Below are 25,965 nucleotides of genomic sequence, written 5' to 3'. Positions count from 1 at the left end.
ACGCAAGTTAGATGAGGGCTGAAAAGGTCCTGAGAATGCGAATTTGACAGCTCCCAGGTGACGCTGCTAGCTCTGTAATATAAACGCTCAAACATCCTAGGTCACCTAATTCTCGTTTTCAACTTTAAAGATTTGGTCCAAATGTGCTTGCTGTTTTGTAACGAAAGAAAGTTTCCAGAAAACCTTAGGCCTGCTAATTTCCATCACTTTTGAATGGCAAAAAATGCAACTCAGAACTGCGGTTCCGGCCTCCACATTCGGTCGTCCTAAGGCGGCTTCGGGAACCGACTAAGGAACGCGTCTAAGTCTCGAGCCCGGGTGTCTGCGCGGCATCCCGCCTCGGCTCGAGGTCTGCGGAAAATGCTCACGGCGGGAACTCCGGGGATGCCCGGCCGCCCCCGGCCGCCGATTCCCTTTCCAGGAACGCGCGAGCCCGCCCCCCGCGCGCGGCCGCCGATTGGCCAGGACGGCGCCGGCGTGACGTCACGCCCCGCCCCGCCCCGCCGCCCCTCCGGCCCCGCCCCGCGGGGTGGCCTGGCGGTTTGGTCTGGAGCAGCTGAAACCGGTTTGAGCGGAGCCGCTTCCTGCCGCTCGGCGCCGCCGCGGGCTGCCTGGGGGAGCGCTGGCGAGGCGCTGACGGCGGGTGCCGGGCATCTCGGCCCGCGGCCCTCGCTCTCGGGCGCAGCGGTAGCGACGGCGACGGCGCGGACCCGCGGACCTGGCAGGTGAGGCGGGCCGCCAGAGGCCTGGCCCGGCGCTCGGTACGGGGGCCGCGGCGGCAGCTCACGTGGCGGTGGAGCTGTCAGGGCGGCCCGGCCGGGGACGTGGCGGGGCGAGGGGTGGGCAGGGTGCCCCGGCCCCGGCGGGCACTGCCCACCCCCCTCCCGGGGGGGGGTGTGTGTGTGCAAACAGCGGCCTGGACCTTGGCGCCCGCACGTCGGTGGGCAGTCTCTGTTTATTCGACTTGTATTGTTTGCTGCCACGATTCCGCTGGCCTGCCTGGTGCTTAGTTCCCCTCTGAAAAATGTGTGAAGTCTCTTCCATGCAGCAGAAGGCATGGAGCGTAAGACCACCACGAGGAGACGAACTTAAGGAACGAAGAAACACAAATTGGTGCTGAAGCCGTTTGCGTACCCCTAACCCGCAGCGTGTCCCTCGCCGACCACCTCTCGATCCGTCCATAAGTAATTCCCGGTGTTTTGGCAGCTGCTTGTTTTCTGAAATTGCCCAACCGCATAGTGGAAGGCATGCTTGTGTAATTCAGCTGTATTCCAAAAAAAACCCCAAAGTGCCTTCCTGTCCTGGGAAGAGGTCCCAGGAATAGACATCTGTGCTGTCCATGCAGTTTTGGGAGAGCTGCACCTTGTCGCCAAATTTGTACTTTTCCCAGAGCTGTTCGGATTGCCTTGATGACTTCTGCGCCAAAGCCCCCCTCCTACCCCACTGCCCGCTTAGAAAGGGAAGCATGCATGCGTTCAGTCATGAATCGTAGAGAATTGTTTCATTTTGAGGCCGCCGTGCCGTGCCGTCTGATGCAGTGATAACGTAGAACAAGATCCAACCAAGCAGGATGTTTCGACCTGATGATGTTTTCTTCATACTGTGCTGTGGGGCTCTCTGTGTGTCCCCAGCAGCTCCCCTCTCCGCTGCCCCTGCATGTGTCTCCATCTTGCTACATTTCTGACAGTTGTGACTTAGCTAAGAAGTGAATACAAGCTATCGGTCCTCTGTCAACTCCTGATGTTCTGGAGATGAGGAGTGAGTCAGGATGAAGCAAACAGGTCAACCTGCGCATGGCCTCATCTGTTCTGGACCTAAGGACTAGGGAGAACCAGTATTCTGGACAAAGTAAGATTTAGGAAAAAGTTGTGTTCAGAAAAATAGTGACCACGAAAGAAGTCTTACAGCGGCAGAGTGGGTAAAATTTGATAATTACAGAATGTAGGTTGATGAATCAAATCTTTTTGTATGTAACTTCGCCAGGAAAAGTATGTGGGTTATACGTGAAATAATACCAAGACCAAGTGAGATGGAAAACATTTGGAAAAGTTTTACTGCATTGTTTACAAAGTTGAACAAGGAATTAACCTGAGTGAAATCTCCAGAAACGCTTTCTTTTATAAAAGTCCATTCATGTCTGCATACGTTGGATTAAAATATTGGCTCAACTGTACTGGGGTCAGAATAGTGGGGGGATCCTACGACAGGGTGAACAGAAATGAACTCTGAAAAACCTAGGCATTTCATATATTCCTTATGGCCAGTTATGAGGACCAGAGCTGCTGGCGTCTAAGAAAGAGCAAGACTTGGAAATGGCTTTTTTTTCTTTTTGAAGGAAAACAGAGATGTTCTTTTTGGCCAGAAAAACACACTTTAGCTAAAAATATCTATGACCTCAATTTAGCTCTAAACTAAATGTCCCTGTACCTTTGGTTTGCTTAACTATCCCTTTTGTTCCCCAAGCTGGTAAACCAGTAAGATCATGTGTTGGGATAGTTTATTTGACAAAAAGAATAGAGTAGAATTTATTTTGGCAGATAGTGTAAACTCTGAAGTATTTCTTGAATGTAAATTGCAATGTTATATTTTACTAATTGCTTGTGTCTTTAAAAAACTATTAAAATAGTGTTAAATGCTACTCAAAATCTCAGATAAGAATACTGTTTTATATTTGTCTTCAAAAAGCGCAAAATGGAAGTTATATATAAAACAAATTGAGTTGGTTAAATAACATTTACAGTCAGCTCATACACATAAAAAGGACTAGGATTTTTCATCTTGTTTTGTGTATGTCTGGAAGACCTCCCCCCTCCAAGTTGGGGTGGTTTTTTTGTTTTGTTTTGGTTTGGTTTGGTTTAGGGTTTTTTGGCTTGTATGGAAGAAGAAGAAGTGTTGGTGAGTGTGTAAATTTTGCGTTCCATGACAGGACAGTATTTTACTTCGTCACTGTTTTGGTGGTAACTGGGTGTCAAAATTATACATGCCAGTCCTGCACCAGAATTTTGGCCTCTGTCCACGATCAAGTAAACTGGTGTAGGAGCAGCTCCCCAGGCTTTTATTTGGTATGATATTAAATTGTGGGAGGAAGGGGAGTGGAAATTAAACCAGACTATAGGACTTTTGGCAATCCAAGCGGAAAATGATGCTTTGGTGATGTCCAGGGAGGTTTTTTTGGGTGGTATTTTTGTGGTTGTGTATATAGGTTTGTATAGTACCTTTACTGCAGCTGTTTACAGACAAGTTACTATGGCCACTCTTACAAGCAGCCTTAAGATTGAAAGTCAGTTTTAATAATCAGTTGAATTCTTTTATTAAATTTATTGTGTAAGTTCCCCATTTAATGCAGTAGAAATTTAGAGGTAATTTTGTACTAGTTGTTGATTTTAATATATAGGAATAATTATATTTGATTTCCCTAAAATTGGCTGAAGTAGATATTTAAAAGTGATCAAAAATAGTTAAGTACCACCTATGTAATTATGTAGACGAGATGATGTAGTCTTAGTTGAAAATTGTGACAGTAAACACTGGGTGAAAGTAACAATTCTAGGTAGAGATTGAGGTTGGTTATTCAGCAGTTTTGCTGGATGATGGGGCTTTTTGCTGTGTCTTTAAATTAATTCAGTTACGTAAAAGCCAAGCTCTTTTGCTAGCCTTGAGGTTTCTTTATATTACATGAATAATTAAATGTAAGATGGCAGTGTTTCAGTCAACTATTTAATTATTAGAAAAGGATTATTCCTACTCTTAGAGTTATACTCAGATTGATATGTCATGTTAAAGGAGAGCTAATAAGATGTTTGGATTGGTTGAGGAGGGGGTAACAATGTAGAGCTATTTTTAGATTTAGAACATTCTTTGCTAGAACTGGATGTATATGCTTTAAATAGATCTTGTTTATTCTTAGACACAGAAAGTGGATTAAGGCATCTTAGAAATTATTTTGATCAAGGACAGGTTTTTCTCCAGCGCACGGTCTTGGGTTTTCTAGCTGAAATAGTAGAGTTATCAAATAGGGAATTCTGTATATAGGTGATATGACACTGACGGGTGGTCTTGCTTAATATGCTTAACATTTCCGTCTTATAATTGATGAAAGTGGGATGATAAATAATACGTAGCTAACATTGAGCCTGGATTCTTGACCTTCATAGCAGCCCCCAATAGATCAGCTTTCTCAAACTCAGCTATATTATTAATATTTGCAGCTGGGTAATGATTTGTGGAGAGCTCTTCCGTGCACTGCATGTGTTTAGCAGCACTATTGGCCTCTACTGACTAGATGCCAGCAGTATCGTCCCTAGTGAGAACTGCTGCTATAGATCCACCTTGACTTTGAAGTGTAGTTACTGGAGTAGCAGTGTTCATTAAATGCCCATCGCATAGTTGTGCATGTATTCATGGTGGGGGGGGGGTGGGTACAGAAAAATGAATAGCTGTGAAAATTACCTTATGATTCTTTAAATAATGTATAAATGCAAATAACATTTATGCTGGTAAATTAATGAAATGATGCAGAGTAGAGCCATTGAAATTCTTTTAGGAACACATTGGTTCACATTGGTGAAATTCAGAGGGAGTTGGAGAAATTATGTGGAATATGATCTACCTTTGTGTAGAGTATGGGTTTTTTCTCTATATAAATTGTGTAACCCATTTTAGAATTGATACTGTATATATTTTTAAAAATCTATTTGTCATCTTCCCTCAGGTACTTAAATTAGGGGATAGTAAACAGATTGGTTTGGGTGGGGAAAACAACCAAGTAATGAAAAATCAACTAAAGAGAAAATGAGGATAGGACATCAAAGGCTTAGGGGTTTAGATTTCTATAAGTAATCAAGCTAATTTCAAGCCAGGGACATGAGGAAGAATATTCTAACTGACATAAATATATTATTGGGAAGACATTTAGAAGCCAAAACACAGGTTATAACGGATACTTAGGAGTTTGAATGAAGTTCAGACTGTAGACAGATAGGCATGGATGTAAGAATCAACAGGATTTGGTAATAGATTGCAGAGTCGAGACTCTAAATTCCAGTCTATAGAACTAGAGTAATGACAGTCCTATGGTTAATACAAAGAAAATCTGAAAAGAATGATTTATGGGGGAGGGGTGTGTTTCATTTTAAGTTATTAGTTACTTAGAAGCAGAATCTCCCTCTTGTTGCAGAACATAACTAGTTTGTTTCAGTGAATGGTACTTAAGTTCTTCAGTTGTTTCCTTGTTATTAAAGTTGAAGCTTACTGAAGTAGAAATCTTTTCTTGAGCCAAGTTTTTTTCTATCTGTAGTTTTTTTGTTTTTGTTTTGCTTTTTTTTTCTTCTTCATAACATGAGCCTGGTCTGGAAAGATAGGCTGAGTTCAGACCAGCTGCTTATCAGAAGAGAAAGTTTCTAACAAGAGAATCTTGAATCCTTAAAAAAAATGTTTGGACACACCTGTTTTGCAGTCTTTCTGGCCCATACACACAGACTAGGTTTTAACATTAGGCCCTAAAAATTGCTAGGTACTTCTTAAAAAGTCTTTATATGTAAGTTTTCTGAAACCTTTTGCTCACAATTGAGATGTATTTTGGGTTTTTTGTTTGTTTTTAATTTGTTTCTTGGAGGTAGCTATCTAGAGATAAGATTTTTATATACTGTAAATGACGTTTTCTCTTCTTCTTTCTAGCACAACATTCTAAAATAAATCCATCAGAATGACACCTTCTCAGGTCACCTTTGAAATAAGAGGAACTCTTTTACCAGGTATTGTAAAGTTTTATTTTAAAACAAAATTTTAAGTTAAATGAGCATTTTTCTTATCTGGAATGTCTTAAATATAGAGTTTGTTAATACAATGAGCCTAATTTTTAGATGAAGATACCTTTAGGGCTTGTCTGATGTCAGAAATGTGCTTGGAGTATAGTAAAGTCATGGAAAAAAAACCATACTTCCCCAAATAGTAAATATCTTAGTCTCATGTTTTCCAAGAAAACTGTGAATGTATTTAATTTTGCATAGACAGTTGGACTATGATTTTTAAGTACTATGAAAATGAGGGAAGTTTTGCTAGTGCAAGAAGTTGGTGAAGTAAAATTAGTTGGCTAAGATAACTTTGTTCCTTTTTTTTTTTTTTTTTTTTTTTTTTTTTGGCTACTTGTATTTCTTGCTGTCTATTAAAGCAGTGTGAAATAATTTTAGTGTAAGCTAGCAAATCAAAACAGTATCATGCCTGGGATATGGATCTCCTTATTTGATATACTCTGGCTAAACTGACCATTTCTCAAATCTGTTACATTCCTTCCCTCTTTTGGGGGCTTTTTCAGATTATTACCTCTGTCTGTATCTTTGACCTCCCTTCTCCCCTTTAACTCTCCTTACTCTAACCCCACATTTAGCTAGGTTAGGATCCCTGTGAAATTCAGAATTTTAGTACCTTTAAGATTTTATTTGAGGAGCGCCTGGGTGGCTCAGTTGGTTAAGCATCCGATTTCGGTTCAGGTCATGATCTCACGATTCATGAGTTCAAGCCCCGCATCGGGCTCTGTGCTGGCAGCTCAGCCTGGAGCCTGCTTCAGATTCTGTGTCTCCTCTCTCTGCCCCTCCCCCACTTGTGTTCTGTCTCTGTCTCTCAAAAATAAATAAATGTAAAAAAAACGATTTTATTTGAGATTGATAGATTGTAACCACTGTGAAAATTTGACCTTGTGTTCATGCCGAGTGCCTGCACTTAACACAGTACCTGGCTCAGAGCTGGTGTAAAATATGTGTTCAAAGAATGAATGAATGGTTCACTTGTGTATATCCAGCATCTTTGGTATAGCAGCCATCAGAGCAGTTGACAGAGTGTGTGTTTGTCCAAGTTCAAAGTCTTAGCCAAGAAGATCTGGTAAAGCTCCATCTCTGGGCAGGATTCTGCAGATTGAAGATTGCTAGTCAGCTGATACGTTGGCTCCTTTGGGTCAAGAGCTCACCTCTAGTCCAGTGTGGAGCCTTCTCTATGGGTAGAAGACTGCAGAAGTGTATTGTACTCTCTCAGGGAATTGTTCACAGGCAGCTTAAACTAGGAGGAGGAGCTTGCGTATACCAGGCAAATGGACCAAGCACAGAATTAGCCACAGAAGGGTCAGCTTGATGAGGGTCTCAATCTTAATGACTAGAGGAAAGATAGTGGCGGATGTGAATGTAGATGAATCTGTAGGTGCAAAAGGGAATATTTGTATTTAGCAACAGTGTTTATCTTTTCTTTTTGTATCAGGGAGGGTAGTGATAACCTAAGTTTACTGCAAAACAAAATCTGGTTACCCTAAAGGATTGGTAAGTATTTTGATGTGAAATCTCTATATGTAACCCCTCTGTGCTTGACAAACATGTATTTAGAACCCCGAAAACTCCTGAAGGACTATCGCATTTGAAACTTTAGTTAAGTTTTAGACAATCCAAGCTTACAGAGTACTCATGCAGGTGGCTGAACCCAACTATAGTTCTCGTTTTACTAGAGTAGTGCCTAGAAGTTACTCAGAATGTGGAGGAGTTTGTCTTGAACTTTGTCCACTTGGGCTCAGTTCATCTTTTTCTTTTATGAATTTTAATTGTAGTAATTCAGAATGTATTGATACATAAGTCAAAGACTTCTTCATACTTCTATCCAAGAAGTTGTAGACTTTTACCGAATATACAAAATTCAGCAAATGTAGGCAATAGCTGTATTTTGGTTTGTCTCTTGATGATAAGTGTTCAAGTAAAGCAGTAGTCATTACTTTAGTAAGGAAAATTAGATTTGTCACACTCTGAGTCTGTTTTGAGTAGTTTTTGTTATTGTTGTTACATCTCTGCTTTCCCATTGATCATTTTCTTGACATTTAGTGTGTTAATAGCCACTGTTTGTCCCTGGAAAATACTGGTTACTATTTCTCTAGAATACTTAACATGCATTTAGTATTTGCCTTTTTAAATTGGAAGCTGCCTTGAAGGTAGGAACTGATCACTCGGACTGATCACTCTGTCTTCTTGGTGCTTGTTATTGGCTCAGTTAAGGAGTTGAACAAACGAAGGATAGTTCATCCCTACACATCCCTCCTTTTCTTTGGCTTTGGTTCTGTAGAGGTAGGTCAAGTTAAGAACGCAGGGTCCAACACATGTCTCTGGTGAGGTTCCTCCATCTGCTAAAGGGGACTCTGTATCCAGGTGATCTAGTGCAACGGACTGTTCTTTTCTTCTTTAAACTGAAATTTGAAACTTTCTTACTTATCCCACTGTAACAGGTTGTTCTGTTTCTTTAGGAGAAGTTTTTGCCATATGTGGAAGCTGTGATGCTTTGGGAAACTGGAATCCTCAAAATGCTGTGGCTCTTCTTCCAGAAAATGAGACAGGTGAAAGGTAAGCAGGAAGACAACAGTTGACAGAGTACTTGTGACATTCACATTATAAACTTAGGGGGGTTATAAGATACCTTCGTATAGTTTCCTCTTCTAGTTTTAATTTTTATCAGTTCTCACATGTGCCAAAGAGTGAGGTAGTTGTACAATATTGGTTGTAAACAAACAAGTTTCTCTGTTTCTCAATTTCTACCTCTCAACCATTTTCAGCTTTTGGCTGGTTCTTTTGGTAGTGACTACCATTTTTCTAAATAACTGGCTTATATTGCTATTTCTTTCTTTTTTTTTTTTTTTCTTTTTAACATTTTTTAGGTATTACCTTTTGGCTCTCAGTACATATTCTTTTTTTTATATTTTTATTTTATTTTTTAATGTTTATTTTTGAGAGAGAGAGCAAGAGTGAGCACGAGCAGGGGAGGGGCAGAGAGAGTGAGTGAGAGAATCCCAAGCAGGTGCTGAGCTGTAAGCACAGAGCCTGACATGAGGCTGAAACCCATGAACCATGAGGTCACGATCTGAACCGAAGTCAGATGCTTAATTGTCTGAGCCACCTAGGTGCCCCTCTCAGTACATGTTCTTGATAAAAGATCTTATTTTTGCTTTAGCCTATAAAATAATTTTCTGTAGCAGAGAGTGGAACAAGTATGTTAGCTAATATACCGAAATGAATTCACAACCAATATTAAATACAACACTAAACTTAGCATGGGTGTATTGGTGCATTGCCCTAGGGAAAGGAGGGTCTGGGTACTGGTTTCAGTTCTGTAGTTAACTGTGATCTTGGGCAGATCTGATTTCTCTAGGCCTGGGTCACATCATCTACACAGTAAAGAATCATGAATGTCGATAAAGGTGGGACTTGTTCAGTTGGGGATATTTGGAAGTGTTATGGGTTGTTGAGATGTTATGTGTGGGAGGTAAGGAGATATGAAATCTTAAATAGTATACAAACACATACAATGGCCTTAGGGAGAAGCACCAGATTGTGTGATTATTAGGCTCAAATTCTGTTTTCCTGTCGAGCAGTGCTACTGAAAATGTGGCCTGTGGGCCAGTGCTAGAGAAAAAACTTTATTGTCAGTGCATTATGGGAGAAATACAGAAATTAAGAGCAAGCAATGTTTATAGCAATTTGACATTGCTGGGACATTCATGCATGTCACTGTGGATTCATCTCTGTTGTACTGGATACATAGACCAGAAGTGTTGGTTGCAGGACAGGCAAGCAAACAAAAATTGGTCCTTCGCAGCAAATAGTTTGAGGAGCACCAATGGCGAAGCAAAGGAAAATAACAATACAGTATCATAATGTAAGCTAACAAAAAGAAAAAACATCTATAAAACACTCTTCCCTATTTGTCATTAGTGTAATACATTTTTCAGCCAATTCTCAGCTTTTTTTTTTTTTTTTTTTTTTTAATGTTTATTTTTGAGAGAGAAATAGTGCAAGTTGGGGAGGGGCAGAGAGAGAGGGAGACAGAGAATCCAAAGCAAGTGAAGTTTTATTGGTAAATACTGGGATCACAGAGGAATGAGATGTTCATTCCTGTTTAGTGGCTGGTTTTTCCTCCAGTTTCAGATCAGCCATTCTGATCTGAAGTAAAACCTCATGTCTTTCTGAACTTGTTCCTAAAACACAACTCTGCTCTGGATGCTTGAGCTGCCCTGTCACCTGTCTTAAGTCCCTTTCCACCAACCTGGCCAAAATTATGTGAACAGACAACACTTAACTACATAACTTCAAGGGACCAGCCACTTTTGCCTTACTGAAGTACACTGAAATGTAATTGATTTATATATGTAGGTAAACAGTGTTTCACATGAAGGAAAGAAGATGATGATGATACAAGATGATAGAAAAGACATTTGCCTTGGACACCATTCTTGTATTTTAGAAGAGCGTTTGTTTGGATTTCAGTGTGCTCTGCATTTTTGTTTTTTAAGTAAACTTCAGCCTAGCACGGAGCCTAATGCAGGGCTTGAACTCATGACCCTGAGATTAAGAGTTGGCCGCTGAACCCACTGAGCCACCCAGGTACCGCCTCAGTGTGGTCTGCATCTAAGCTCTCTGTACCTCTTTTTTTAGAATCTCTTAAGCCTCTCCATACCTACAGGCTATTAGGATTTTTTTTTTTTCAACTTAAAGATAATTTGAAGGTTGTAGTATTGTTTTCTAATAATGCAGAAAATGTGGGTCACTTGTGGTTTATTTGCTCTTGTAGATTTTATAGTATTTTGGGGCAGGATATGAGGGGGCTATTCAAAATCAGGCAGGTATACTAGACCTCATTGTCCCTGTGTCCTCCCTTTTCTTGAATTTCATCAGATTATGTTCATTTTTGATGTCACTGAACAGTTCTGGTTCATTTTTAACTTTGCAACCTTTATTTAAGGGAAATGGAGTAAAAAAATTCATTGCTTTGTTCTCCCTATCTCTTTTCATTCAGTGGTTCTTAACCAGGGGTGCACATTAGATCCACTTGTGAGGGCTTTAAAAAATACACATCTAGATCCTACCCCTGGGCAATGAGGAATAAATAATGCTTGAGAGAGGGGCCCAGCACATTTTTCAAGGCTTCCCACTAATTTTATTGTACACATGGGGCTAGTTTCACATAGTCCGGCTGACTATGAACGAAATAGTATTAGAGATTTGCTATTTTTTTGGAGCAGAGGTGAGAGAGAATTTCACCTCAGAGTTGGTAGAGTCTGCCTGGGGTGCTGTGTTGAAAAGATTCTGAGGCTTACCAGGGAAAAGTAGTGGGGCACGTATGCCAAGCATTTGCTATTCTCGTTTTATAGCAGTGCTTCTCAACCAACCTTACGTGTTCAGATACTCTGTGAAGTTTGATCAGACGCCACATGACCAGGCTCCACCCAGACCTATGAAATCAGAGTCTCCTAGGGTGGAGCCAAGGCATATGTATTTTATTGCTACCAGATGAATCTAATTGTTGACCATGGGTGACAGCTGGTTGTGGATATTTTGTTAGGAACCAGGATTGAGTCAGAGTGAGGATAATGCCCTAAAGCCTGTCTTGGCAGAGCCAGGTGGGGAGCCGTGCTAGCCATCTGGTGTCATGGAAGAACGTTTGGAGTTGCTGTTTATTCACCGAACTATTCATGCTGAATTAAGGTTTGGGTAACGGCCTATGACGGTGGCTCTCAAACTTAAGTGTTCATCATCAGAGTCACCTGGAGGGTTGTTAAATTACAGATTGTTGGACCCTCCTCCAGAGTTTCTAATTCAGTAGCTCTAGGTGTGGCCTGAAAATTTGGATTTCTAACAAGCTCCAAGGTGATATTGATGGTCCTTGGGTCACACTTTGGATACCACTGGTCTATAACTGGAAGGTAAAAGTCAGTTATCATCATGAATTGTAGTGATTTCTTTCACTGTTGAGTCAAAACTTTTGAACAGCAATAGACTATGTTAGCGTAGCATTGTTCGGAGGAAGACGTTGAGTTGAGACAAGTAAGATACAGATACTGATTGCTTGGCTAAGGGAATGAATAGCCAGAGGCTGGGCGGGGCAGTCAGAACAAGGGACAGTTGGGAACATGAGTATAGCTTGCCTGCCTCAGCCCTAAAGCCTCTTAGGCCTGTAACATCTCTGAATAGGTGGCAAGTCAGAGAAGATTCTGACTCTGGCTTCCACCTTTGGGCTACTTTTTCTGTTTGGAACACTCTGGCTCTTTTGTGGCTGATTCCTTCTCATCACATAGCACTCCTGTCAGACAATTCTTCCTCATTGAGGCTTCTCCTCCAAAACCTCCTGTCATGTCAGAAAGGTCAAGCAGCCTTACTGCGTATGTTTGGTTATTTGTCTACCTTCGCAAGAAAGCAGTCTGCTTGAAGATAGGGCTCTTTCTGCCTTATTCATCACCGTGTTCCCAGTGCCTGGCGCAGGGTAGGCCTGGAGTAAAATTTTGTGTGGGAATAAATAAATGCTGTTGGTCACAGACCTTGCTTGAGGGATTTTATGAATTGTGAAGTTTCTGTGCACTTTAGCTTCGTCTTAATGCTGCTGCTCTAATTCTTTTTTGTCACAGCATGTTATGGAAAGCAACCATTGTACTCACTAGAGGAGTATCAGTTCAGTACCGCTACTTCAGAGGGTGCTTTTTAGAACCAAAGGTATGTTTTCTTTATCTAGTTTCCAGTTTCGTTAACAAACTTACTTCTTTCAAAAGCAACTAATTTAAGTTTGGAAACATTCAAAGTAATATGAGTTTGGATCAAATAATGAAAACAGAACTCTAGCTTAATAATATTTTAGTACTAAAAATCAAGGAAGTAGCCACTTCAGAGGCAGACGATGTCTGCAGTGGAGTTTTAAAAGACTAATAGTAAGTATCTTCTGCAGTATTCTTGTTATGAAATTGGTTTTAATGATAAGTGAATGTTGTCAGTAGCTGTACATTTTCTGTTACTTTTGTAAACCTGTTAGTAACCAGTTACAAGGGTTTTCTTTTTGTTTCATTTTTTTAATCCTTATGTGGTATGAATACATTTGGAGGAATATATAGCCAGCTTTGAGTAATTCTTTAAAAAAATTATTTCATAACAGCCATCTCTCAGTGGCTGCGTTGTTTTAACTCCTATCAAAACTGAAGTCATTCCTCTTTAGATTTTTTCAACGATGGTGTTGATAGATTAGGATCTTTTCTGAAGGCTTTTGGAATATCTGTTAAACCTAATCTGCTTGCTCACAATGATTTATTATTTGGGGATTGTTTTCATATTTGGAAAAGAAAAAAAAAATTGATTCTTCCCTCTTATTTTAAAGATGCTTATTTCCTGAAAGGATTCTTTTCCTTCAGATTTTTATCTTTGAGCACACTTGGGCTGCATGTGAACAGGGGTTTAGGCAGGAGTCTAGGAAGCAAAACATGGAATAACCTTTTTAAAAGTTTTATTTCCCTTTGGGATCATTTAATACTTGTTACATGTGAAAAAATGCAAGCAGCCACTGTTAGCTCATTCTTTTAGCCACCATTACAGAAAAGAAAACTGACAAAGCCACTTCAGCTGTCTTTTGCACCTATTACGTTTCTTACTCCAAGAATATATTGTAAATACTCAGTGATTAAAACTACATTATGGTTGATCATTGTGTTGGCTTATCTTGACAATAGTCTCATTTTAATGACTTAAAAGATCGTTTATTTGGCATAGGGGTTATGCATTGTGGCAAAGTTTTTTAGTATAAATTGAACAGTTGTGCAGGGACAGTAGGTCATAACACTCGTATCATCGAAGGTTTATTTGAGGATCCTGGTATGTGAAATTTGTAATATGTGAAATCAACTAAATTTTACTTACAGGGGTATTTGGACAAGAAAAATCATGAGTCTTTTGGGTGTAGTTTTCTAAAGTAAGACTATTGTCAACATGGATCAAATTAAGCCAACCTACAGTATTTTTCCTCTTCATTAAAAATGTAACCAAAAGCAGCAAATCAGTCCAAATTGCCTTTCTGAAAAAATTGGCAAGAAGTCTGCTTACAGTAAAAAACAAGTTTTTCCCCCTTGTAATACTTGCAAAAGTTCACAGTATGTGTTGGTGAGTGTGTTTCTTTAAGTAGGTGCTCTGTATCGTGTACACATGTACCGTGTGATGCAGGGGCTGCCATGGTAAGTATGTTTTTCATGGACTAGAGTAAATAGCTACATAAAATCCCATGCATTATAGCTACAGGGTTTTTTTTTCCCACATGCCAGCTTAAAGTGACACTTCCTTTCTTTTAAAAGTTGGTGGCGCTTTTTAAAGTGAAACATTTTAAATAGAAATAATTATGAAACTTTGTCTCCATTGTGCATTGTCAAATGATAAAACTAATGTGCAAAGAGCCTTAAACTGTAAAATGATACAAGCTATTAGGATATATATTTTATGAATATAAAGGATGATAGGAAAGCAAAGTAATTATGAAACATTGAAAATCTGAAATGAGTAATGAGATTAATTTTGCTGAGTCACAAGTTTTAGGAGGTAGTCTACCCAAGCATTTGTAGAGCCTAAGCTAGAAATCTTGTGATCTTGTCACTTGACCTTCATATTTCAGTTTCCTAATTTATAAAATGAAAGGCTTGAACTATAGATTTCCTAGGTCCCTTCCATTGCTAAAATTTTATTGCAAATAAATAAAATTTTACCATTCATGCTTTTTCGTCCATTTTTGCTCTTTCTAGCATATTCCTTTTAGATTAGAGGTTAAGAGTCTTGAAATCCCTTTTCTCTCAATTTTTCATGGCTAGCTATTCTCTTTCACTTTGTAGAATTCTAATAACATGTTAATAATGTTGAATTTTAAAATAATGTCATAAGTGACAAATCAAAATATTATCTTAAACGTAGCACACAAAGGTGGTAGATATTCCTGGAATGAAAACACGGGTGTGAGTCTGCAGATGGTCCATTAATTTCACATCTTCACCTAAGATGATTTTTCAGTGAACATGTAACATTTTTTTATCCATGTCTGTCCCTCTATATTTGTGGCTGGAATTAGGAATGTAACCTTATACTGAAATGTTACCCAATTTTTTATTATATTGTCTTAGAGATTTTTCCTTCATTTCAGTGGAAATAGCTATTTTTCAGCAACTCATCTGCTTCTGATTTTTATAGGTGTTAATGTTGACTCATAATTAGGTCGTTACAATCTCTTACTTTGTTCTTAATCTCCCTAGATTTTTGTTTAAATCCTGTAACAAAAGAATCATCTGTGATAGGCACCTGATTGTTTATTTTTGCAGTAGCCCAGATTCTTGTTTTGTATAGTAGTTTTCTTAATAAAATTTTCTTGGATGTGAAATACCTTCACCTGTTAACCTCAAATTTGAACCATCTCAGAAATGTCTGTCTGCCTCGCTTTCTTCACTTCATGCTTACTTACCCATAGGTGACCATTTTCCTATTGGTCTTATTAAAAATAATTACTAAATAGCTATAGGTCTAGCCTCTGCCATCATAGATAAAAATTGCTCAGAACCCCTTTTTATATGCATCTTTTTTTTTTTGATTTTTCAAAATGTGGAAAAACAATAGTCAATAAAGTTTTAGAAGTTTACATTTGCATTTTTCATATTTGAAAGCAGCGATATTGCATGACTAGTTGATAATTTTGCTACATGGTTTGTTCAGAACAAAACAGACCAAAAACCTCAGTCTGCATGTTGTTTCTCTCCATGCTTTTGATATTGCTGAGTGGTGTCAGTCACTGTTTAAGAAAGCAGTCATTATACTTTTTTCTTTCTTTTCAGAAATAGATTATTGGTATTTTTGTTAATATGTATGTTTGGAAACATTTCAGCAACTATCTGATTTAATATATGCTAAATTATGAAACAACTATCAGTAACGGAATACTGTCTTGGACTGATGATGTTATTTTTTTCTTCAAAGATCCACGTACACTTGACTCCAAAGTACTTAAAATTGTGGCAGCCTTTTACAGAATGGAACTGTTCTTTTTTTTTTAAGATCTTGAAGAATGAGTTTATTACAGTTAGCATATTAAAAAAGATTGCATGTTTTGGGGTCATTACTGAGATTTTTAATTTCCCAGTGCTTAAGTCTTAAATTTCTTAAGAATTTCAGTAAGCTAAAATTTAAGATTACCTTCTAAAGTTTAATAAAGTAGTCACAACAATTTTGAAAGTTCAGTGTATTTTGAAACTTGGTGGATTTTCTTCTATATTGTAACATTTTGTTGTACCAACCAACATGGATTTGTAGTGTGAACGCTTGTATACACAATAAGTCACCTGTTGAATCAGCTCTTTGGACTGCTCCTCAAATGGTCCATTCTGTCAAGCCTAGGTTATTTTATGCTGGGAGTAGTGGTTTGCTACTAAAGCAGATGAGGGTGGAGTTATTAACATATTATTAAAATATGTTCTTTATCATATATATTTTATCCATAGGGCTATTCTTACGTGATTAAATGTAGATATTGTAGCCAACACTTTGTAAAGTTCCCCCCACACACACACCTGAATTAATACAAAAACAAACTCTTCTATCCACTTCTTATCCCTGCTGATATTTAATATTATGTTCCTGGCACCCTTTGAAGTCACCTGTGGTTTAGTAACTTCTATAAGACTGTAGATGGCACCATCTTTGTAGCAAAGAGGGTATTTTCTGGGAAGGAGGGCATGCAGGGGAACTGAGAAGAATGGAGGAAGGGAATACGTTAGATCTTTCTGGCTGCTGTTTATTGCTAAGAAACATTGTTCCTTTTTTGATATATACATTTGCATCATCTTTTGAGGATTAGAAAGTTTGATGTTTAAAACAAATACAGAAAAATGTGATAGGGAAAAGTTGTAGTAAAAAAATGTCTAGCGGATGTAGGGTTAAATGTATCTCCTTTTTTTTTTTTTTTTTTTTTTATTTAGTGGAAATGAAATTCACCATATTTAAGATGAATAGTTTCACATTAAAAAAAAAATTCACGAACATCTGCCCAGTCTACCAGTTCATAAGTGAACCCTTAAAACAGGGAGGTATTCAGCTAGAGAAAATAAGTATTTGCTATATTATCCCAGCATTAATGATTTGAATGGATACCTAATGCTATTTTAGTTTTCAAGTTCAAAAGTTTGCAAGTTTTAAAAAAGATTTCAACCTCTGGTTATTTTTAAGTGGCAGAATTATCTCTTGTGTTTAATTATTTTCTGTGCCTAATTTGTCTCATGCTCATTTGTTCTCATTTGGCACATTTATTACTCATCAATATTGAAATTCTATAAAATGATATAGAAGAGTATTTAATGTTATCTAAAAGTGTACAGTATATAGAGTGAAACTTATATGTTCTGTGCTTTTTAAGAGTATGCTTAGGAAAGGGCTTGAAGATTATGTATGACAACATTGACAGTGATTATCCCTAAGTGGTATGATAATGAATGATTTGTTTTTTCTTTTTGCTTCTTTATATTTTATTAAATGTCTTCTGAAGATGCGAAAAGAAGAGAAATGTAAAATACCTTATGAAGTTACAGTTTGAAATTTTGCTTCTAAAATGTGTACTTAAGGGTTTTGGCACATAAGTTTAGTCAATTTTTTTTTAATTAAAGGGAAATTAGGAAACAGTACTTCAGGCCTTTAGGTGTTGATAGTTCATTTTTTTTTTAATTGCTGTAGATATTAACACATAAAGCTTTATTTTCTTTTTTTAGTAAGAGAGCTTGATAACAGAAGACAATATTAGTTGTCACACTGTATGAGTTTATAAACTCTAAGGCATAGAGTAAAACTAGATGTTAGTTCCCCTTGTATCAAACTTACTCTTCAAAGTTACACATGTACATGTCTTCTATTTTAGGGTTTTCTGTGCTTTTTAGAAACACTGGTTTCTATGAGAAATCTTACGTTCTTCTTGCTATTTACTTACTATAATAAAGCACTTTATTCCCTCTAGTTCCTTGAGTAACTTGTGATCATTGATCCTGAAGTACTTGTACCTACTGTTCCTACTATCACAGTTTAGGCTTTTTCCAAACACTTGGAGAGTTACTTACGATGAGCTACTTTATTCCTTGACTGCTGACATAACCAAGCCTAAATTATATTTGGTGTTAGTTTAACTTAAGATAGAACATCAGCTAAAGATGAAAATTTCTTTTAAAATATTTTGAATATTGTAGGCAGATTTAAGAATAAGGTTAAGATGGTTTTATGTGCCAGTTTCATCTCATTTTTCTCTGTTTACTGCCTCACCCTCATTTTCTTCCAGCACTCATCATGTTTTGTGACCTGGTACATTCCTGATTTCTGGCATATAACATTGATAAATAACAAGATGAATCTCTTGGTTTCATATTTAGTATAAGACCTAGGCCACAAACATCTAATGGAGTCATGGGTAGAAAATAAGATCTAAGAAATTATTGCAGACGTTTAACTTTTAAATTGCAGACTATCGGTGGTCCATGCCAAGTCATAGTTCACAAGTGGGAGACTCATCTACAACCACGATCAATAACCCCTTTAGGTATGGGCATTAACTGCATCTGTTTGAGGCATATGCATTAAAGTTACTAATATGCTGCACAATGGCTTAGTGGGATTTAATAAATTTTTATTCTAAAGTTTAAGGTCAATGCATTGTCAGTACTGCAAATTTCACTTAGCATATCATGGATCTTTTAAAACTAAACAGTTCTTAATTGCCTTTCTTTATAAACTTTGTTAGAAATGCTTGCCAAGTTATTTGGGGGGTGGTTAGATTGATTTATTGTGGAATATTTATTTTCATTTGGAGTAGTTAGAGTTTGTAAAATACCATTCTTCTTGACTGAGCATCCATGGCTTTGATTACTTGCTCAGAGAGCTTCAGAGAACATTTGAGGAAAGAATTAATCCAAAACAAAGATTCTTAAATTTTTAACTTTGAATAGTAAGAGCAGTAGAATAAGTTATCCTATTTATTGTGTTTTGTTTTGTTTTGTTTTTAACTAGTAAGTACTTGAATAAGCTTGTATGATTCTGAAATCGCATTCAGATTTCTTGGTGGTAGCAGACGTATTTTCCTCCTAATTTACTTAAATACCTGCTGGCTATGTTTAAATGGATAATCAGTTTTGTTTTGTTTTTTAAACATCATTCAGTTTTCTTGTGCCTAAAAATGGCATTTCTCTTCATACAAGTATTTTTGAATTTTCTTTTCCATACTGAGATTATAAAATTTGAAGTTCATTTCACATACGTAAATTCCCCACTTGGATTCATCTGTAAATTGACTCAGTGCTGAAAACTGTTTCTTTTAGTTTCTAGAGAGAATTAACACTGAAAGATAATAAATGGCTTGCTAGTAGCTATCTTAGATTAGAAAGTAGTGAGAGATCCTGCTTTACCCTGTGGCAAGGGCACATCTTTGTTTAAACAGATATTTCATTCCATCCTCTTTATTGGATTTTCTTTTTTTGTTGTAATACATTTTTGATAGTATATTTAGAATTTCCATGATAGTGTACTTTAGAATTATAATAGTCCCATACTGAGGTTGGAAAATAATTAGGCATTAAAGATTAAAAAATAATTTGCGTTTGGAAGCATCTTGCCGTTAAATATATATTTACTTATTGTGAGAAGTGAGATGTTTGTTTCTGGTCTTCTAAAAATTAATGTTATACTTTTAGAAAACATAACTTCTAAACTTAAGAGCTGCGTGAAATCTACCAAGAATCTTTATTGGAAACTATCACACTTATTTTAAGGAATATATCAGACTTAGTTTATCGTAAAACTGGGAAAGGAAGTAGAAGGGGAGATAGCCTTTTGCTCAAGAGGGTGGGGCTTACCAGCTTTTCTTACTTAGCTGAAATTTCTGTTAGAAGGGAATGTGCTAGCACTTATTCTTTTGGTAGTTCCTCACAGCTCTGTATATGCAGGTAAGTTTGTGCTGTTTGTAAAGCTTGTAGCCGGCTATAGAGAATAGTTGGGGTTTGAGGAGAATTACCTTTTAGATAAGTTCAGAATATGCACTACATAAGAATAAGCATTTTAATTGTGCCAAGACCTTTGGTTTAAACAATCAGCCGGGAGATACTGTTGTCCAGCAGCCTGTCTCATAAATTGGTGGGTGCAGAGGTTTGCCCCAGAGCCTCCAGAGCACCTCTCTGAGGAGTTTTCTTTCTCTTCTTGTAACACCACGAATCATCACCAAGTTTGTAAGCATTTTTACCGTTTGAGAGTCTCCTTAAAAGGGAATTCTTTATTGAGGGCTACAATAAATATGCTTATTCACTTTGGGCTGCTTGTAAATTTTAGATTTAATATTTTTAAAAATCCTTAAGGTGGGTGATTTCTCAGTTGTTCACTCTGTATACATCATGAATTTTAACTAAGTTTTTTTATTTTCCTTCAATTCTAGAAAGTGAAATTATTATTGACGACGGACAATTTGGAATCCACAGTAAGTGAGACTGAGTTTTGAAGATCTTTACTACTGATAATTGAGATGTTACTTTACATTTCATTGGAAACAGCACAGGGAACTATGACAGAGCATGATATTGAAAACAGAGACTAGATCCAAGAAACAAGTACATTCTCTTAAGTAATAGTTTCCAATATAATTCTTAAACTTTAAAATTTTATCCTTTCGGTTTGTATTTGACTGGTGACTTTGGGTATATGAGTTAATGTACTTAACTTGAAAGTATTATACCTAACTGTTAATATATCATCACTTTTTGACATTTATGTTTGATATTAATGTTTCTAAATGTTCTAAACTCTTCAGCTAAGTTTGTGCATTTTGTGTATGTGTATATGCATTTACAGTAAGATCCAGATTAAACAAAATGTTCCAGTAATTCTCCTGAGATTTTTAACAATTAACTTACAGTATAGTAGACAACGCTTTTTCTTCTGAATATGTTGAAAATGTTACCCATTCATATATTTTTTTGCTTCAGTAAATACTTCATCCTGAGGGTTTAAGTTGTCTTCAATGACTGGAATTCTCACAGTATAATAGCATTATCATGCTAAACTGCATTTTTATTTTAGAACCTATACTGTAGAAGTCAAAGATAGAAGCGGGGGGGGGGGGGTGGTGAGCAGAATGTGTGCTTGCAGTGACTGTGAACCAGAGATAAATTGCTGATCCTAGATACTTGTGTTTATGCATTTCAAAAATATACATGCTTTGACAGTATTTGGATAGGAATTTAACTTCTTTTCCTTAATTTTATTTGGGATTACTGTATTTATATTACATTGTAAGGTAGCCTAAAATACTTGAATAGCTTTAGCATGTAGTGTTTTAGAGTCTTGTCTTCTTTATTTACAAAAGATTATATTTTTATGTCACATGTTTTAGAGAGCTTGGTTTATGGAGTAGTTTTCTCATGTCCTTAACTATAGTGCATGACATTACATCCCTCCATTGTATGTTAGTTACTATGTGTAGTTATAAATGTATGGCATTTCTTTCCTCCTTTGTAGTTGTTATTCTCTTAAAACTCAGCTTAAGTTAGCTTTCAGGATGAAAAGCCATTTCTCCAACTTTGTCCATTTCTGAGAAGAGTTTAAAATTAAAAAGGATAATGGTTTCTCTTTATTTTTAAGATTTGAAAATTATTAAACCTTTTAAAGTTATACCTAAAGGAAAAGGTTTCGTCTTTTTTTTTTTTTTCAAGTCCTGTTGATAAAAAACAAAACAAAACAAAACAACTCACGTTCAGAACAGTTGGTAACTCTCTGGTATTTATGAAACTTTCATTACATATGTTAGCAAGAAATTTCAAGTTAAATAATGCTAACACAGTGTTACCATGATCATGCAATTTATTTATGGCAGAAAATATAAATGTGAGAATACACAATTCACTCACAGTTTTGTCCTTACCTTCTCATGTTTGGAGCTTCAGCTGTAGTGATGTGACTAGTTTCACCTGCATAGCTCATGTGAAGCTTTGCAAGTGTGATCCCCAGTGAAACAGCTGCTAGATTAGAGATATTTGGAACATATATTCTTCCAGAAATAGATTTGTATAACTTCGATAATGGATTCAGTGAGAATTTACTTAAGTTTAAATTTAATTTACGTAAGTTGTTACATATGGTTAGTTGTTAATATTCATTTAACTTTTTTCCCCTTAATATAAAAGTGTTTTTCAGTGATAAATTTAAGACTATCTCTGTGTTTGCTTTGGAGAGAACTTCCAGTGATATATAACTTGAGTGTATTAAAATGTGAACATGAACTAGAATTATCAACGTGTGTTGTACTTAACAGATTGCTTCAAAACATATGTATAATAATTACTGTTTTCATATTTACTCTGCCAGATGGTGTTGAAACTCTGGATTCTGGATGGCTGACATGTCAGACTGAAATAAGATTACGTTTGCATTATTCTGAAAAACCTCCTGTCTCAATAACAAAGAAAAAATTAAAGAAATCTAGATTTAGGTATTGCAATGTGTGTATGTTACTTAGACCATTTGTTTTTACTAATGCTGTAGATTTCTTTTTTTTTTTTTTTTAATGTTTATTTTTGAGAGAGAGAGTGCACGCATGTGAGAGGGGGACGGGTAGAGAGACACACACAGAATCCAAAGCAGACTCCAGGCTCTGAGCTGTCAGCACAGACCCCGACATGGGGCTCAAACTCATGAACCAGAGATCATGACCTGAGACAAAGTTGGACACTTAACTGATTGAGCCACCCAGGTGCCCCTGACCCATTTGACTTTTAGCCTTTAAGTGTATAAACTAAGAACATAACACACCTATAGATAATGTTACATTTTCTAATTGAAGGGTCTTGTAAGAGTGAACTGCCTCCCTGACTCAGATTGTTACAGTTAAACATACTAGTCTTTTTTTTTTTTTTTTTAATGTTTATTTATTTTTTGAGAGAGAGAGAGACCAAGCATGAGCGGGGAAGAGGCAGAGAGAGAGAGGGAGACACAGAATCCAAAGCAGGCTCCAGGCTCCAAGCTCCAAGCTGTCAGCACAGAGCCCAACATGGGGCTTGAACCCACAAACCATGAGATCATGACCTGAGCCAAAGTTGGACACTTAATCAACTGAGCCACTCAGGTGCCCTACTTCTCTTAGTCTTAACTGCTAAATTTGAAACCAGAAAATTTTGGTTTTATATAGATAAGTGATTTCCAAGTGTATGTATCTTTGTAGTTTCTACTATTTAAAATTTCTTAGTGTTGCAGTATTTAAATTTGCCATTTGAACCCTGCGTTGGGCTCTGTGCTGACAGCTTGGAGCCTGGAGTCTGTTTCAGAGTCTGTGTTTCCCCCTCTCTCTGCCCCTCGCCTGCTTGAGCTCGCTTGCTCTTTCAAAAACATTAAAAAAAAAAAATTTTTTTTTTTTTTTTTTTTTTTTAAGAAATTAGATAATTAATGGTTGGGGTTCTGCTTGGATTGCAAATGCATACGGAGTCCTATACCATTCTTGTTTATGTAGAAGTTACTTTGAGTATTTGTATATATTATTGTGTTACTCAGGCTTATATTGGGATCTTTTTGTATAACCATACTTTGGTGGGCTCTACTAATTAAGTAACTGATTCCTATTGAAATAATTGTGTATGGGACACCTGGCTGACTCAGTTGGAAAAGTACGTGACTCTTGATCTCAGGGTCCTGAGTTAGAGCCCCATGCTGGGTGTAGAGATTACTAAAAAAAAGAAACTTAAAAAAATTCTGCATAACTAGAAATTTGTGTTTGTTCTGACCACCTTTCCCCCACCCCCCAATTCATATTAGTGATAGACTAAACCCTCATGGCATAGGAAATAAATTTACCTGCAAGAATATCAGGACTTTAAAAATCTAGCAAAGGTTAAACATTTTAACACTTTTTTTTTTTAATGTTTATTTGTTTTTGAGAGAGAGAGAGAGAGAGAGAGAGAGAGTGCGCGAGTGCGCGGGAGTGGGGGAGGGGCAGAGAGAGAGGGAGACACAGAATCTGAAGCAGGCTCCAGGCTCTGAGCTGTCAGCACAGAGCCCGACGCAGGGCTCGAACTCACGAACCATGAGATCATGACCTGAGCCAAAGTTGGACACTCAACTGACTGAGCCACCCAGACACCCCAAAAGCTTGTACATTTTAAGTTAAACACTAGACGTGTTGTTCTGTCTCATTATCACTAAGTTTTAAATACAAGTTTCTCTTTTATTTGACTTCATCAATAAGGGGAAAGCAGTGTCTCTTTATGATAGATTATAACCTTCATATAGCTACTTGAAGAAAACCTTTAACATAAATGACTAAAATTCTTTCATGGATCCCTTTAAACTTGAAATTTTTTATTTTATTAAAACTTTTTTTTTTTTTTTTTTTTTGCTAAAACACATTGCTGTTAACAAAACTGTCATTTTTTATTTTTATTTTATTTTATTTTTTAATGTTTATTTATGAAATGGGAGAGACAGAAAGTGAGCAGGAGAGGGGCAGAGAGAGGGAGACACAGAATCTGAAGCAGGCTCCAGGCTCTGAGCGGTTAGCACAGAGGCTGACGTGAGGCTCGAACTGACAGTCTGTGAGATCATGACCTGAGTGAAGTCGGTCACCCAACTGACTGAGCCACCCAGGTGCCCTAATAGTCATTTTTAAAAAAATCTTTATGCCTTTCTTGCCCACTTATTACTATGCAGTTGTGATCTCTTTTCATATATCCTGGTAGAAAATGTTTGTTCCTTCAGGCTAACTAATAGAGTCAATTGTCCAGAACTCTTAAGAGTTAGACTTCTGAGAAAAGATGATTTTTGTTTCTATTATTAAAATACTACTCTTGATTTTACTGTGTGATTATAGAACAGTATTGCTAATTGAGTTGTGTAGATATACCCTCTGAGAGACCTTGGGCCTCAGCAGTGGTTGGAGGCAGTAGGTTATGTAGAGAGAGCAGGCCCCACTAAAACAGTTCCATTATTTGTGTTATCAGATCTCATTTAAATCTAGAGTGAAAAGTTTTCATACCTTAACTGTTACTCTATACAGCAGGTAACATCACTTCTATGTTAATAGTTTATAATTGTTTAATCTATGTACACTTTTTTCTTTTTTCTTTTGTAATGTTTATTTTTGAGAGAGAGAATGAGAACGAGTGGGGGAGGGGTGCAGAGAGAGAGAGAGACACAGTATCTGAAGCAGGCTCCAGGCTCCAAGCTGTCTGCATAGAGCCCGATGTGGGGCTTGAACTTGTGAGATCATGACCTGAGCTGAAGTTGGACACTTAACCAACTGAGACACCCAGGCGCTCCTAATCTATGTACATTTCAATTGGTGCAAGAAATATTCTAGAATTGAGTTGACTCTTTGGCATTACAAGTATGCTATGCAAGTAATTGTTTCTCATTGGGAGGAGACTGGTTTTTGTGGCTCTGTGGCTTAGACAGTTTGGTCTTTGTTTTCATTGCTTGAAGCCTATAAAAAGTTTTAGACTCTTGGTCTGTTTTTCATTTGTTTCATTTAGAAAGCACATAAATATAAATACATAACACATGTAAAAAGTATGCATACACACAAATAGATTTAATACAATATTTTTCCTTAATAATGTGCTTTTCCCAGAGTACCTGGACTCACTGTGGATAAGGTAGAAGAAAAGGGAAAAGTTTTAATTTACAGCCTCCAACTCTAGTCTTTTAATGTACACTAACAATATGGTTCAATTTTATGCTTGTTTTACACGTATGTTCTTTAGTAAGACATTTCAGAAGAATTTGGCATGGCCAGTTATAAATGAGATAATAGTAAATGCCTCTGTAGATTCAGTTTTTTAAAAAACAATGAAAACAACTTCAGGCATAATAAGCATGTATCTTGTTTTTTTTAATACTTTGCAGAAATATATGTAAATAAAAACATAAGTATTTTATGAAACAACTAATGCCATAACCTGTAGTATGATGCAGTCTTATATAATATGGTATTTGTGTTATTTAAAGAATTAGCATATTCAAGGAAAACTTGTTTTTTAATTAAAAAAATTTTTTTAACATTCATTTTTGAGAAACAGAGTGTGAGTGGGGGAGGGGCAGAGAGAGAGGGGGACACAGAATCTGAAGCAAGCTCCAGGCTCTGAGCTGTCAGTGCAGAGCCCAACGC

The 25,965-nt window shown here is 37.2% G+C and overlaps 1 protein-coding gene across 3 annotated transcripts in view; it reads left to right on the top strand.

Moving 5' to 3' along the window:
• Positions 1 to 541: 541 nt before the first annotated feature.
• Positions 542 to 25,965, top strand: part of GPCPD1 (glycerophosphocholine phosphodiesterase 1) — a 65,332-nt gene continuing 39,908 nt past the window's right edge. For 2 of the 3 annotated variants that reach the window (XM_042980880.1, XM_042980878.1), the window contains exons 1-7: positions 542 to 725; positions 5,677 to 5,753; positions 8,270 to 8,366; positions 12,419 to 12,503; positions 18,297 to 18,372; positions 20,254 to 20,295; positions 22,179 to 22,302. In XM_042980880.1, the coding sequence (XP_042836814.1) occupies positions 5,705 to 5,753; positions 8,270 to 8,366; positions 12,419 to 12,503; positions 18,297 to 18,372; positions 20,254 to 20,295; positions 22,179 to 22,302 (473 nt within the window). In that variant the 5' untranslated portion in view covers positions 542 to 725; positions 5,677 to 5,704. The other variant, XM_042980879.1, reaches the window with a different exon arrangement.

Source organism: Panthera tigris, chromosome A3 (assembly GCF_018350195.1).
Source record: "Panthera tigris isolate Pti1 chromosome A3, P.tigris_Pti1_mat1.1, whole genome shotgun sequence".
NCBI lineage: Eukaryota > Metazoa > Chordata > Mammalia > Carnivora > Felidae > Panthera > Panthera tigris.
Note: the sequence above shows the minus strand (reverse complement) of the source record. Positions and strands in the feature narration are given on the sequence as shown.